The 13494-nt window shown below is 47.5% G+C and overlaps 1 protein-coding gene across 1 annotated transcript; it reads right to left on the reverse strand.

Annotated features, from left to right (window-relative positions):
• Positions 1 to 27: 27 nt before the first annotated feature.
• Positions 28 to 9399, reverse strand: tbc1d25 (TBC1 domain family member 25). The gene is made up of 7 exons (XM_011472985.3): positions 9203 to 9399; positions 8154 to 8263; positions 7904 to 8058; positions 7651 to 7778; positions 6834 to 7022; positions 6281 to 6556; positions 28 to 4430 (listed from the first exon to the last, which is right to left on the reverse strand). Exons 1-7 carry the CDS (start codon positions 9245 to 9247, stop codon positions 2889 to 2891), a joined length of 2445 nt encoding a protein of 814 aa, XP_011471287.2. The 5' UTR covers positions 9248 to 9399; the 3' UTR covers positions 28 to 2888.
• Between the last annotated feature and the right edge of the window lie 4095 nt (positions 9400 to 13494).

The raw sequence follows: 13494 nt of genomic DNA on the forward strand, positions 1-13494 counted from the left end.
AAAATAAAAATCTGCTAAAAATCTGTGTTCAGTCATCAATTATAATTTATTTGTATACAATAAACAATCAAGAACATTGTTAAATGATTTCGAAATATTGTGCACATATGGTTTCAAGAGGCGAGCATGTTCATCTTCTCTCGGTCTGAATGTTCCAGTTCGTTTCGCTTCATTTGCTGAATGATGACGCTGAAAAAGAAGCAGAAGAAGATTCTAAGACGGCTGGACTTCTGCATGAAGCTCATCAGTTCTTTCCAAAACAGAGGTCCACCCCTGTGGGATGAGCCCAATGTGAGACGAGAACAACGGCGGGACGTGATGACCAGCAGAAGCACTCGTTGCTCTGCTCCCCCACATCAGACCAGGCGTTCATGAGCCCCCGTCACCCCCAAACATGGAGGGAGAAAGCACAACGGGCTCTCATCTTCTCTGATTGTGTCACAGTGGCTTAAATGCACAAACACATGAAGGTATCTGTAGCACTTATGATGCTGGTGCATTAAACAGCTCTCAGCTTCCTTGCAGTCCAACATCAGACGCCATTCTGACCAGAGACAGCTGTTGGACGCCAAACACCAGTCGCCTCACAGCTGTGCACACAGCACCGATCCCCATCGGACCCAAAAAAAGCTCCTCAGCCTTTTAGCTCGGCTGATGACCGTCAGTACAGTGTGACAGAGTTTGAACTTCTCTGTTTGCTGTGAGATTCGTCTGAAGATGCTTTGAGACTCCTGACCGTCTCTGCACCCTTGGCAGGTGTTTCCTGCAGCCGGCAGAACCACCTCAACAGAATCACACCCGTCAGGAAGTGATGGCAGCAGGGGTCGCTGTAGGTTAAGGAGGCACATGCTCTTCTGCTGACGTTCATCAAAAATGTGCATAAGGCAGGAGGATCAACGCGTTTCCATCCCAATCCGGAGCAGATCTCTCCTAAAACGCGTCCTCTCCTGCCCTCACTGACCATCCAGACGACATTCATCTCCATGGTAAGATGAGAGGAACTCCAGCAGCTTCAGCCCCCACTGCCCCTTTGATGCTTTAAGCTCCGTTCAGCCAAACATCTGAAGCAGGAGACTGTCCCGCCCCCAAAACGCAGACAAACATCATCATTTAGACCGGTTACAGGCTTTGCATAAGTCTGTCACTGCCATCCAGCTGCTCGCCCACATGAGGACAGTAGTGTGAGGGAGGGGGAGGAGCCTGTGGCGTAAGCTCACGCACAGGAAGGTTCATCAACTCATCCAAGTCAAAAGGATCTAGTCTCATAGATCTGATTGGGCGGAGCACCAGCAGGTTTTTTGGGAAATACCAACATTGATTTCCTCATGTTTCTTTAAAACCTCGAGGCCGAGGAAAGGCCAAAAGAGAAGGATCCAGAGAGGCTCTGCTGACCGAGCCTCCACGCTGCAGCAGGTCAGGAAAACCAGAGACACCCTGAAATCCTCACAACATCTCCTCGTTCAAAAGGAAATAACTACAACTTTGCTTTACCCAGGTAATGTGCTTTGTATAAAGGAGCCTCTGAACCTGAAAGTCTATCGTTTTCCTGGAGGCGTAACCGGTCCAACACCTTCATGAGTAGATCTGCATCCTCTGTCGGACCTGCTTCACGTCCTCCACGTGTACTGAAGACGCCAGAGCCAAGACGACACAGTAAGAGCACAAACAAGGCCGACTGAACACAGGAGGCACTTCTAATGTTCTGTTATTGGCCGTCAGACAGCACCACCATCCAATCCTTCCAACGGGGCAACAAAAAGGCGTTCTGGAGAACAGCAATATGAATAAAAGAACGTCATATTTAGAACCCATGCTTCAAGCTCAGAAGATTCAGCAAAAGAAGCCCCTGATCCAAACCACAAAGACCTTCTGGTCACTGTGAGCCGATAATGAAGACCAGAGTGTTGCTCAGTAAAAACTATTCATGCACTGCGATCCACATCTTCTGCTGGGAAACCAGTATCCACTTGACCTCCTTAACCTTTGGAACCAGGTCAAAACCAGCTCCACCTGACCTCCAACTGCCAGCAGAACTTTCAAATCAAAGCAAAAACCAATGTTTGCATGGGAAGTGTCAAACTAAAGGTCACTTCTCATTGGGAGAATTGCACAAACCCAGAACCAGCAGAGCACAACTCCTTCCAGGCCTCTCCTGCTCCACACGCCTTCCCAACACCAAAGCTCATCACGTGACCAACACGAACATGGACTCCATTCCAGGTGTAGGAGGAACGGAGCTGTGGGCGTAGAAATGGAGGCAGGTTAAGGACAGACACAGCCATTCCCAGCCCCGGCATGCTGCAGCAGACTGCACACTCCATGATGCTTTGGAGAACAGAATGTTCTGCAGCATGTTTGCTTCCACCAATCTGCCATCAACCATAACAAGAGATTTGAGCGTAAAGAAAAGGAAAAACCTTTTAAAAAGCATCTTTCCTCCGACAGGAGAAGGAAAGTTAAAAACGGATGCAGAGGTCTCCGGTGGCTGAGTCCGTCCTCTACACTCAAACCGTTGGTCAAAGCGTCTCTGAGTTTGCAGTCCAACAGAAAACAGAACCTTTGTGGAAAAGTCCCTTCACAGGAACCGAGCAGTCGATCATGAAGGAGCTGGTCAGCAGCGAGCCTCAACGCATCCGCTGGGTCGGGCTTCGGGGATTCTTGAAGAGCGCAGCCAAACTGCAACAACCCAGTTTCCATTTTCAGGCCTCGAGAACCCCTGAAGGTACCTCCACAAAGTCAGCGGCTGAATGCCCCCTTCCAGGACAGACAGGAGAAGACACAGAGGGAATATATGCAACCAGGCATAGAAGATCAGCTCCAACGCGGGAGGCTGTCCAGAGAAAGACACGTCTGCTCCTCCAGCAGGATGGGGTCAAAGCCAGAGGGACTCAGGATGTGGGGGAGAGCGGGGCCGACGGCGAGGGAATGGTGGTGGCGAGGTTGTAGGTGGAGTTGGGGGATGATGGGGGGGAGGCTAGAGGACTGTAGATGGGGCGGGCAGGGACGGTCAAGGAGGGCGAGAGCTGGGGGGCCGTCGCCGTGGTGGGGGAATCAGAGCTGACTTCATCGCCCTCCTCTGAGTCCCACACCTCACTCTGAAGGTAGTCTGCAAACAAGGCTTTGGCTCTCTGCAGAACCCGGGTCAGGTTGTGGCGCCGCACCAGGCGGTCAAAGTGCATGGCCAGCTCGTTGTAGTCCAACGCGTTCTTGATGATGTGGTCCCGGTGCTCCAGCAGGATGGACAGACACAGGAACAACATGAAGGGGTTTCCTTTGCCAAACTCCTGGGGGGGGGGCAGACAGCATGGCTTGAAGCCGGCAGCCTCGGCTCTCAGGGCGCTGGGTGTGGTGGCTGAGGCGCCAGAGAGGGAGGGGCTTCTGGCAAAGGACAAAATGGGCGAGGAGAGCAAGGACCGGCTTTGGGCGTGAGAGGGAGAAGTGACGGGTGTTTTCGTGGTGGGGGGGCTCATCGCGTGGGCGGAGGAAGCAGACCCTCTGGGTGCAGTTCTTGGGAAGGCGTCGCCTCCGTTGAGGATGTGGGCGGAGTCTGGAGAAGCTGCTGAAGTCTGACCGACAGAGGATTCAGTTTTCCTCGTAGAAAGGCCCCGAGTGTGGGGAGAGGCTGAGGAGTCACCATTTTTAATGAGGGGGTCTTTTTCTCCTGGGTCGTCCTCGCTGTCCACAGTGGACTGGCGGCTGGAGGAGTTTGTTTCCGGCTCTGACGTGACGGCTTCCTGCGTCGCCTCAGAGTCTTCCATTTCAAAACTGTCTTCATTTCGAGCTGAATAATATTTAAACTCTCCAAAACTGGCTTGTCTCTCGCAGCGAGGACTCCGTACCTCGGACCGTTCCCCCGTGACCATGGGAGCTTCCCCCTCGGCCTCCTCGGTCCCCTCAGCCTCCATCTCTTCAGTGACGGCGCTGTTGCTCTCAGGCGCTTCCTCCCGTGACGGCCTCAGCATGTGACGCTTTCGCTGCTCCTCCTTTTGCTCTGCATAGTCTCCGTGGCCGTTCTCCACCGCCCGCTCCTCGCCCCTGCAGGACACGCCTTTGCCGGAGTCCAACTGTGGCCCCACCAGCTCCACCTCAGTCTCCGGAGGATCCGGGGGCAGAGAGCTCCACGTGACCTCCAGCATCCTCAAGGCATCATCAAAGGCAAACTCTCGTTTCAGCTCCAACAGAAGCCAGCGGTAGCAGAAGAACAAGTCATCAGCCCCTCGAGAAACCAGGTACGAGTAGAATTCTGGATCTGAATACTGCAGGAGCAGCTTCAGGTGCTGGAACTTGATGGACATGAGCTGGCCGTCCGGGCGGAAGTTTCCCTCCAGCCTCTTCATGATGCCACAAAAGCAAATAAAGGCGTGGGCTTCGTTGTCCATGACAGCAAGGATGGGAGACGCGATGTCGCTCATGCCCTGACAGTAAGAGATCTGAAAACACAAAGCAGAACCAAACGGTCAACTCTGGGAAAACTGCACAGGCGCATAAAAGTGTTTGGGGGGGGGGGGGGGGGGGGTGACCCACACAGGTGCTGTGGGTTTGGGTTTTCCCAGGAGGGGCATAGAGAGGAGCAGCTGCACCTTAACGGGAGCACAGCATTGTCAAGTGTTTGTAAGTTACATGCACTTCACGGGTGATGCTGTGGCACGGTGACCTCACGGTTACGACCCTTTCATGCCTAGGGGACCTGGACCTGCACAACATCAAAGTTATGTTTCTGTCCTAACTTGTAATTAATAACAAAACTACTGTCTCCATACAGAAATAAACACATTTATTACAAGAAAACTAACAAACAATGACTTGAAGGTGAAAGCTCCCCCCTCCCAGGCTGCCTCCATCAGTTTGGATCCAATGGGAGCCACGCCTGAAAGTAATCTGACAGACACACAAAGATCCACAAACACAACAACGTCCACTCTGATAGAAATAAAACACACAGAACAACACAAAACCAAATACAGCCACAGCCAAAACGTCACACTCTAGGCGTCAGTGAGGTGCGAGTCCTGGCTCCATACTGACTGCACACAGATGCTGCACTCATGGGGGGGTGCAGGTGATTGGTTAGGACCCACAGGATGTCCACACACACCACACTGTCTGATTCCCTCAGCTTTAACATTCAGGCTGCAGCCAAGGAGCTCACTTCGTGTGAACAGATCTAACCCTCGCACAGTCTGCAGGATTCGGGGGGAGTTAGAAAATGAAAAATCAGTACGACACCTGAGTCAAACAAACCTCCCCCTTGTGTGTTGTTTGAGTGTTCACTGTGGACCACAGTATGCACACGGAAAGAATGTACATTTTCTGTCTGTTGTATTGAACCGTCTAAGACTTTGATATGTCAGGCTACCAGCAGGTTTGACCCTTTTTCACCCGCAGACTGCCGTGTCCACCTGTAAGGGCAGTGGAGACCAAGTCCTAAACAGGCTGGTTTCCTGTTATTAATCTGTGAGGGGCCTTTACCCAAAAGGTCCATAGAAAATGCCCACCTGTCCAGGGTGAACCCCGCCTTCGCGCTACGGTCGCCGGGACAGGCTTCGGCGCCCCCTGAGCGGGTACAGACAATGGCTGGATGGAACCATTAAAAATGGTTTCACTGCCAGCTCCAACCAAATGAAGTCTGTTTAGTTTGCGATACGGCCACCGCCATGTTGGAGCCAGACGACGTCAGTAAGGATCAGGGCAACAACTCTCACCAATCAGTAGAGAGATTTGATAGAAGGCCACACCCCTTCCCATTGAAAGAGAGATGCTTATCAGGCTCCACCTACTTTTATTAAAGCATCTTATTGGTCAGTTTATAACTTGAATGATGTGCACAAAATATTATGAAAAAAATATATTATGAAAAAAATAGGATCATCAAGAAGATATTAGAAAAAGATATCAGATCCAGAATGGTTCTTTTGACCAATAGAATGACTTAGTAACAGCTGTTTATGTCTCTATACAAGTCTAAGGAATTTTGGCTTCTTGGAGCCAGCAGGTACTTCCTGTTGGAACGCCAGGGGGGAGGAGTCACTCAGTCCAGACCAAACCCAGCAAAGCGTCAGACTTTTTTTTGGCCTGTCCACCTGTCTTTCTCAGTGGGTAATTTAGGGGGAGCAGAGTGAACTATGGTCAACATGCCCCTCCCACTTTAAACCTTAATGTTTCCTGTAGATGACATCACAGACCATCTGTCCAGTTAAACACTGCGTTTCTGAAATGAAATCTTGCGTTTTCAGACTTCATGACCCCCGGGGGATCCTCCTGGGGGGGGGTTTAGTCTCACCTGAGGATGAGTGATGGCGTACGTGGTGAGCAGGTCCGTGAGCGCCGTCAGATGTGGACTGTCTTCAGAGCCAGCATAGTACGCATGAGCTCGGTCCGTTCTCAGCACGTCCTTGAGAACGTTCCCGCGGATGAACTCCAGGTCGTCTTGGCTGACCCGAGCGGGCCATTCCCTCTTCAGCTGGTCATACTCCCTCGTCTTCCTCTTCATGTAGTCCATTCTCTCTTGTCCAGTCAGCCCATCGGGGTAAACGTTCAGAAGGTACCGCCAAACCACCTGTCAGCAAACAGACGCCATTACTTCAATGATGGAAACCGGAGCTGCTGTGTTCTCAGAGACACATGCATCAGGGTTTTCTTCCTGGAAGTTTGGTCCGGAGCTACGAGGAGGTTCAGCTGTCCATAAATACTGAGAGGGGCTTCTCACTAAACCAGAACGCCACACACAGAGGGCAGAGCTTTAGAAATAACTGCAAGATGCATCCGCCTGCTTGGCAAAAAGCTTCATTTCTGTTCAGGAGTTAAAGCTGACAGGTAAAGCTCAGAAGGAAAACCTTGCGCAGAGAGGGCTCCACACCCCCGTGGTAGATCCGCAGCCGGAGCTCCTCTGGCCGGGTCAGCTGGCCCTGTCCGTTCAGGTAACTGTGAAACTCTGAGTCACTTAAGGGGGGCTTGAAAGGCTTGATCTCTTCCCCGTAGGACCAAGCGAAGGCCTGCTGGACCTTGGACAGGGTGCGTCCCACCTGAAAGCAGGTTAAACAGCATCACGGCGCTTTGAGTTGAAAGATTTGCTGGCTGCTAAATAGCAAGAAGAAAACACAGAAAGGCTGCATTTGCTCGGTTTCCAGTCCTAAAGTTACTTGTAGAAAATGAAAAATCAAACACAGGCAGCTCCTGAACCTGACCAACATCCTGGCAGTAAAAACAGAATTGTATGAGCTGCCCCCCCCCCCCCCCCCCCCCCCCCCGGCTGCTGCGTCTGTTTCCAGTGAGTGGGGTGGGGGGTTACAGCAGTAGTGAAAGAATTTGTCTAATTCTGGCATTCTTTATTTGTCTTACTTTTATAAATATATTTTTTCCCCCACAATATGCAGCCATACGGCACTTTGTTTTGTATATGTGGACATTTTTTATACGAAGGAATATCGACTTCAAAGACATGAGTAAATGTTTTTTATATATATATTATAGGTGTATATTTACGCTTTCACCTTGTTATTTTGTCCTGTTTTTTTCTCTTTTTACTGATTTTGAAAGTTGAAGAGTGACTAAAATCATGAACTGAAGTGTGATTTTTGTGAGGCATTGCACTCCCACCCCGTCCACGCGTTTGTGAACCGCTGTGAATAAAGAAAGGCGGGGGGGGGGGACCTGGGAGAGCAGAGACTGTGTGAAGGGAAGAGCTGCAGAAGCCAGAGATCTCGTTTTCTCTGCTAGAAGCTGTTCAGAGCCGATCACGTCTTTGGGGCTTATGATGTCCCAGTCCTCCATCACAGGACCTGCAATGACATGAAAAACAATGTTCATGAACGGTTTCTGCACGTGTCACACGTCCACTCTGCCTCACAGCTGGAGGAGCTTCTACTGCCAGCTGTTTGCATTAAAGAAGGGACGCTGTTCTTACTGTCCTCTGAGGGCTTCACATCCATCTTGAGCTCCAGAAACGGTTTGGCGGCACTGAGAAAGGCAACATCCAGATCCCAGTCAGACAGCAAGGACAGGTACATTTCAGCACTGCTGCGATCCCGACACAGGTAACTGATGTTAAAGTTCCGCCTCCTGGTTTCAGACACGGAAAAAAGGAAAAATGCCCATCAGTGTATCGTCATTCGCTAAGGGAAGCTCTGACAGGAAGAGAGGTGGACAGTTCTAACCCGTTCAGGTCGAAGGCCCGGATCAGGATGTGCTGCAGGACCTCCAGAGATGTGATCTGAGGATCCACAGCAAACGAGCGAAACTCCACAGGAAGAGCCCCGTCACACTTCTGAAAGAATCAAACCTCACTTCATCACTCTGTCTCATTTAAATCTGCAGTTTGAATCTTTCTTTTTTTTGACCGAGGCATTTTACTTAGTATCAACCTGCATTCATCTATGCAGGAAAAGGAGGTTCAGAGTAAATGAAATCCATCTCTGCCTCTTTTGTTGTTCCAGCAGTCAAAACTCCCACAAACGAACCAACAACCTAACATAAGTGGTGCATCGAAAACGGTGAGCAATATCAGATCCATCCATCCGAACAGTTCAGATCCAGATTCCAGCTCAGAGGAAAACAAAGACGAATATGGATCTATTTGTCTGACGGTGGATGATCAGAATAGAGCAGAGCAGGGAGCTCGTGGTCCACTCTGCTCCTGATTGACAGCGATTAGAATAAAGAAACGCATATTTAATGTTAAATGTTTTTATACATGTCTTCCATCATGAGAAAATACCACATGAACACACAGAAAAAAACATTTCCGTTGGAGGATTTAAACAAATGTTGATATCATTGGTTAAAGAAAGGCAAACCCTTGTTCTAGCTTCAATGAAAACTCCCAGAATGCCTTTCAGCACAACAACCGCTCTAGAGGAGACTTGGATTTTATGGACAGTATCAACATTCATTCATTTCGTGATCAGTTTATAAAAACGATGCTCCTGCTGGAACTCTGTACACCTGAGAAGCTGACAGACTGACCACCAGCCTAAAGCCCGCACCCGCGTCAACAACACGAGCGCGCCTGCCTTTCCAGGGTGACGTCAGCGCGCTCCTGTGAGGTACAGCTGGTTGATCAACAAGAGGACTGCATGAGTCGATCAACGCGAGCAGCCGATCGATCATCAGCGACCAGCAGCTTTCGGGACAAACAGCCTGAAAATGAACAAAAGGAGCAGCGGGTCTTTGTTTGTCCCCCGCGCCGGCCGCGCGCGCAGCTTACCCTGACTTTGACTCGAACCACCCCCCTCTCCTCCTCGCCTGCCATCTTAGGGGCTCCGTTTGCGAACAGGACGGATCCTCGGAGTTAGGATTTCCTCCCGCATCGAAACCACAATCACAACATAACGATGCTGACACCAACCGAGTTCCCGAGTTCGGGGGTTCTTCTTCTCCGGAGCTGACTGCCAACGCAGCACGGCGGCGCTCTACTGCCCCCTTCAGGCTGCAATCTGTCCTGCATCACAATGAAAAACAAGGACCGCTCAGGGTTTGTTTCATGGCCATAATAAAAAAAGGAGGCGTCATTTAACATTTTACATCAAATTTAAACAGTTAGAGATACTAAGAAGATTTAAAATGAACAAAGAACACATTGCATTTTTGCAAATCAGGGAGGGGGGGCACAGTTTTTCATTTATTTAGAATAGAATAGAATACAACAGAATAGAATATCTTTATTTCTATAGCACTTTTCCAAGAAAGAATTACAAAGGGCTTCCGAAAAAGACAGCATAAAATCAAACCTAAACACAGAGTCAATAAGAACAACAATTACAATAATTATAATAACATTCATTCATTCATTCAAAATGAATAATAATAAGATTAATAATAATAATAATAGGAGGTTAAAAGGTCAGAGTTGTATGATGTGGCTTTCCACACAACCCTCTGAAAACTCCAAGTAACTTTTTAAAATCAATTTGACACTTGATAGGCAGCCACTGTAAAGCAGACAAGAGAGTAGTTATGTGAGTCGGTTTACTGGTACTGGTTAAAAACCTTGCTGCAGAATTATGGACAATATCTGCAGGCTCAAACTCAGACATATGAGAGTTCAAGAAGTAGAATGATTAAGATGGAAAAACATTTAACTGAATTGGAGTAATATAACATTTAGTTAGATAAATATTTAAAGTTGTATAAACAATTGTTGAGTTGGATAGACGTAAAAAAATTAGGTTGAATAAATTTAACTCAATTAATTGTTACCAATGGAATCAATTAATTTAAGTTTTATAAGTTACAGTAGGGATGGCCCGTTTGACACAGACGCTTCGGTGTGTGTTCGGAGTGTTTCGGCACAATGTTTCGGGGCGTGTGTCAACTAGCACAGATCACGTGGTGGATGACGTATGACGCGCCAAATGCTTCGTTTGGTCGAAGCACGCTTCAGATGTCACCTGTGTTTTGAACAGTTGGGCGCGCTATTCTCTAGAAATGCGAAATGAATCCTGAACGTTTCCCGACCAGTTCCATTGTTTCCCCTGTATTGGAATCAGCGTCAGTTCATTGCACTTTACCATGGCTCCTGGTAAAAAACGTACTGTGACTCAGGATCATTTCACCTCTGTTTCTCCTAATAAAACAATACACTATGAACGTTGTGTATGAAAAAAACACTACAATTAATTTATAATGGCATGTCAATTTCTTGCGAATAGAGATAGCTCAGTGGAATTGTCAGTGGTACTAAAATCCAGAGGTCTTAGGTTCCAGTCTAGCACTATACATCTAATTTTTGCGTTTATTTTTTCTTCGTGTGATGTGTAATTTGCTGTGTCAAGCACTTCTCACATAAAACGTCACATGTTGTGTTGTTTTACATTTTTTTATCATCATTTCCACATTGAAGTGTTACAAGGAGCTTTGTTGAAACATATGTCAAAATACAACCAGTCCTCCACCAGATGCCGCTGTTCTGTGTGGTTTCGAAGCCTTGAATGAGTGGTTAATTTTTCCGGCACAATTAAGGCCCGTACACACCGGGACGAATATTCGCCAGGCGTTATTCGCCAGCGTTTTTTGTGTTCACACCCAGGCGATTTTCGCTGACGATGAGCCGAGCAAACATGCAATTTCATTCCCTGACATTAGATGGCGCTTAATGTAAACAGAAATACTCCTGTACACAAGGTGGCGCTGCGCAACTTTACGCTTGTTAAAGTCGCTTTTCACTCAGAAGAAGAGAGCAAGTATTTACGCGCTTGTCAGAATCATACAAAGAAAACATGAATATTTCAAGCACCAGTAGCTCCAACTGGTTCTTGGTTTGGGGATATTTTAGAATGTCCGTCATTATTTCTTTGTGGCTGTGTAGACGCTACTTGGCGTCTATCTTCTTCGCTGGTATGAAAGGCAGTTTGAGGTTTGAGCGCCCCCAAGTTGTGTTTTACTGTAACTTCAGAGGCCCAAGACACGTGTGCAAAAGCGCTGTTCTCATTGGTCGTCTAGTTTTCGACGCGGCGCGTCGAACCAAAAAACGAACCCGAGGCGTTTTTTAAAAAGTGACGCTTTGACGCGTGGCATTTTTTCGCGTCGGTGTGCACACTCACATTGGTGCCCTTTGTTTAGTCACGAGGCGTTAAATGTCGGCAAAAATCGCGGGCGAAATTCATCCCGGTGTGAACAGGCCTTTACAAGAACCCCAATGAGGCTTCACAAGATTGCAGAAAAATGTGAAAAACTAAAGCATTTTTTAAACACAATCCCTTCATTTCATGGGCTTGTAAGTAATTGGACAATTGGCTTCCATGCTATTGCATGGGTAGGTGTGGGCAGTTCCATTGTTTATGTGATTATGAGTGAAGCAGAGAAAAGGCCAGGGGGGTATTCCAGAAAACAGGTGATGCTAGCTCCCACAGTAAGTTTGAGTCTAAGGAAGTGTACAACCACCGCTTTCGGTTCCAAAAACAGAGGTATGTTTCAGGGTATGTCAAGTTGCCATGGCAACTCATGCTCTGACCATAACCTGGTCTGGAGCAGGTTTAGTTGAAGGTTAGTTTGTTTTCAGAGAGGTGAAGCAGCATGGCGTGTCCATTTGAAGATAATTTAGTGGATGAAGAAGCTCAGATAATACTTTTTCCACCGTGAGAGGGTGATAAGAACACGTATGGATGTTGGAAAATTAAACTTTTTACTTTAATCTAACTTAATTATTTGCTTCAGTCAAGATAAATAATTTTTTTGAGTTCAGTCATCTTAAAAATAACACGTAGTCATCAGACATTTATTTTACTTTCATTCCAATAAATTCAATTAAGTAGGTGTAACTTTGGTGCTGCTGTTAGATCGGCACCGCAAGGAATTGTGGGATACCATTCCCTTTGCCTGTCTGGACGGATTTGGGTTTAAGTGTGGGTTTTTGACCAAATGTGTTTAGTTGTTTAGCTGTTTTACTGTGTTTTGCCCAGTTATTTTGTCCTGTTGTGTTTAATTCTTTCTGCACCATGAGTGAGAGGGAGGGAGACGATGAGTTTATGTAGCACAATGCGTCACAATGAAAATAAGATCAGAAACTCTTGTGTTTACTTTGTCCGTTCTTTTTCTCCAAGCAGAATCTCTTTCTTTTGCTGACGATGGAGCCGTATTACTTTTTGATGGACGTATAATCTTCATACGCCGTCATTAAAATCTCCAACTCCGTCTCACTAAAGAATTGCGCTCTCTTCTTTTCTCCATGCGTTTCCATGGTGACCCCAGAAATCGGCGATCCATTGAGAATGTCTTTATGTACCTGCTGTGCACGTGCATTAACCCAGGGTTACCAAGTGGAGCGTAATTACGCTAACTCACATCCGGTCATTTGGAACCGACATACCCAGAGTAAGCAAGTTCAGGCGGATTTCAGCCAGAATTCAGGATTAAAGTCAGGCTAGTTTAAACATGTTTCCTGGAATACCACCATGGAGTTGATTAGAGGACTCGTGCTTGCATTTTGAAGATTTTGCTGTGAACAGACAACATGCAGTCAAAGGAGCTCTCCATGCAGGTGAAAGGAGCCATCATTAAGCTGAGAAAACAGAAAAAACATGCCAGAAATTGCTACAGTATTAGGAGTGGCTAAATCAACAGTGTGGTCCATCCTGAGAAAGATAGAAAGCACTGGTGAACTCAGGAAAGCAAAAAGACCTGGACGTCCACGGAAGACAACAGTGGTGGATGATGACAGAATCATTTCCATGGTGAAGAGGAACCCGTTCACAACAGCCAACCAAGTGAACAACACTCTCCAGGAGGTAGGCGGATCAATATCCAAGTCTACCATCAAAAGAAGACTGCATGAAAGTAGATCCAGAGGCTACACTGCAAGATGCAAGCCACTCATAAGCCTCAAGAATAGGAAGGCTAGATTGGACTTTGCTAAAAAGCATCTTAAAAAGCCAGCACAGTTCTGGAAAAACATTCTTTGGACAGATGAAACCAAAATCAACCTCTACCAGAATGATGCCAAGAGAAAAGTATGGAGAAGGCGTGGAGAAGCTCCTGATCCAAAGCACACTACATCATCAG

Source organism: Oryzias latipes, chromosome 7, assembly GCF_002234675.1.
Source record: "Oryzias latipes chromosome 7, ASM223467v1".
In the NCBI taxonomy this organism is placed as follows: Eukaryota; Metazoa; Chordata; class Actinopteri; order Beloniformes; family Adrianichthyidae; genus Oryzias; species Oryzias latipes.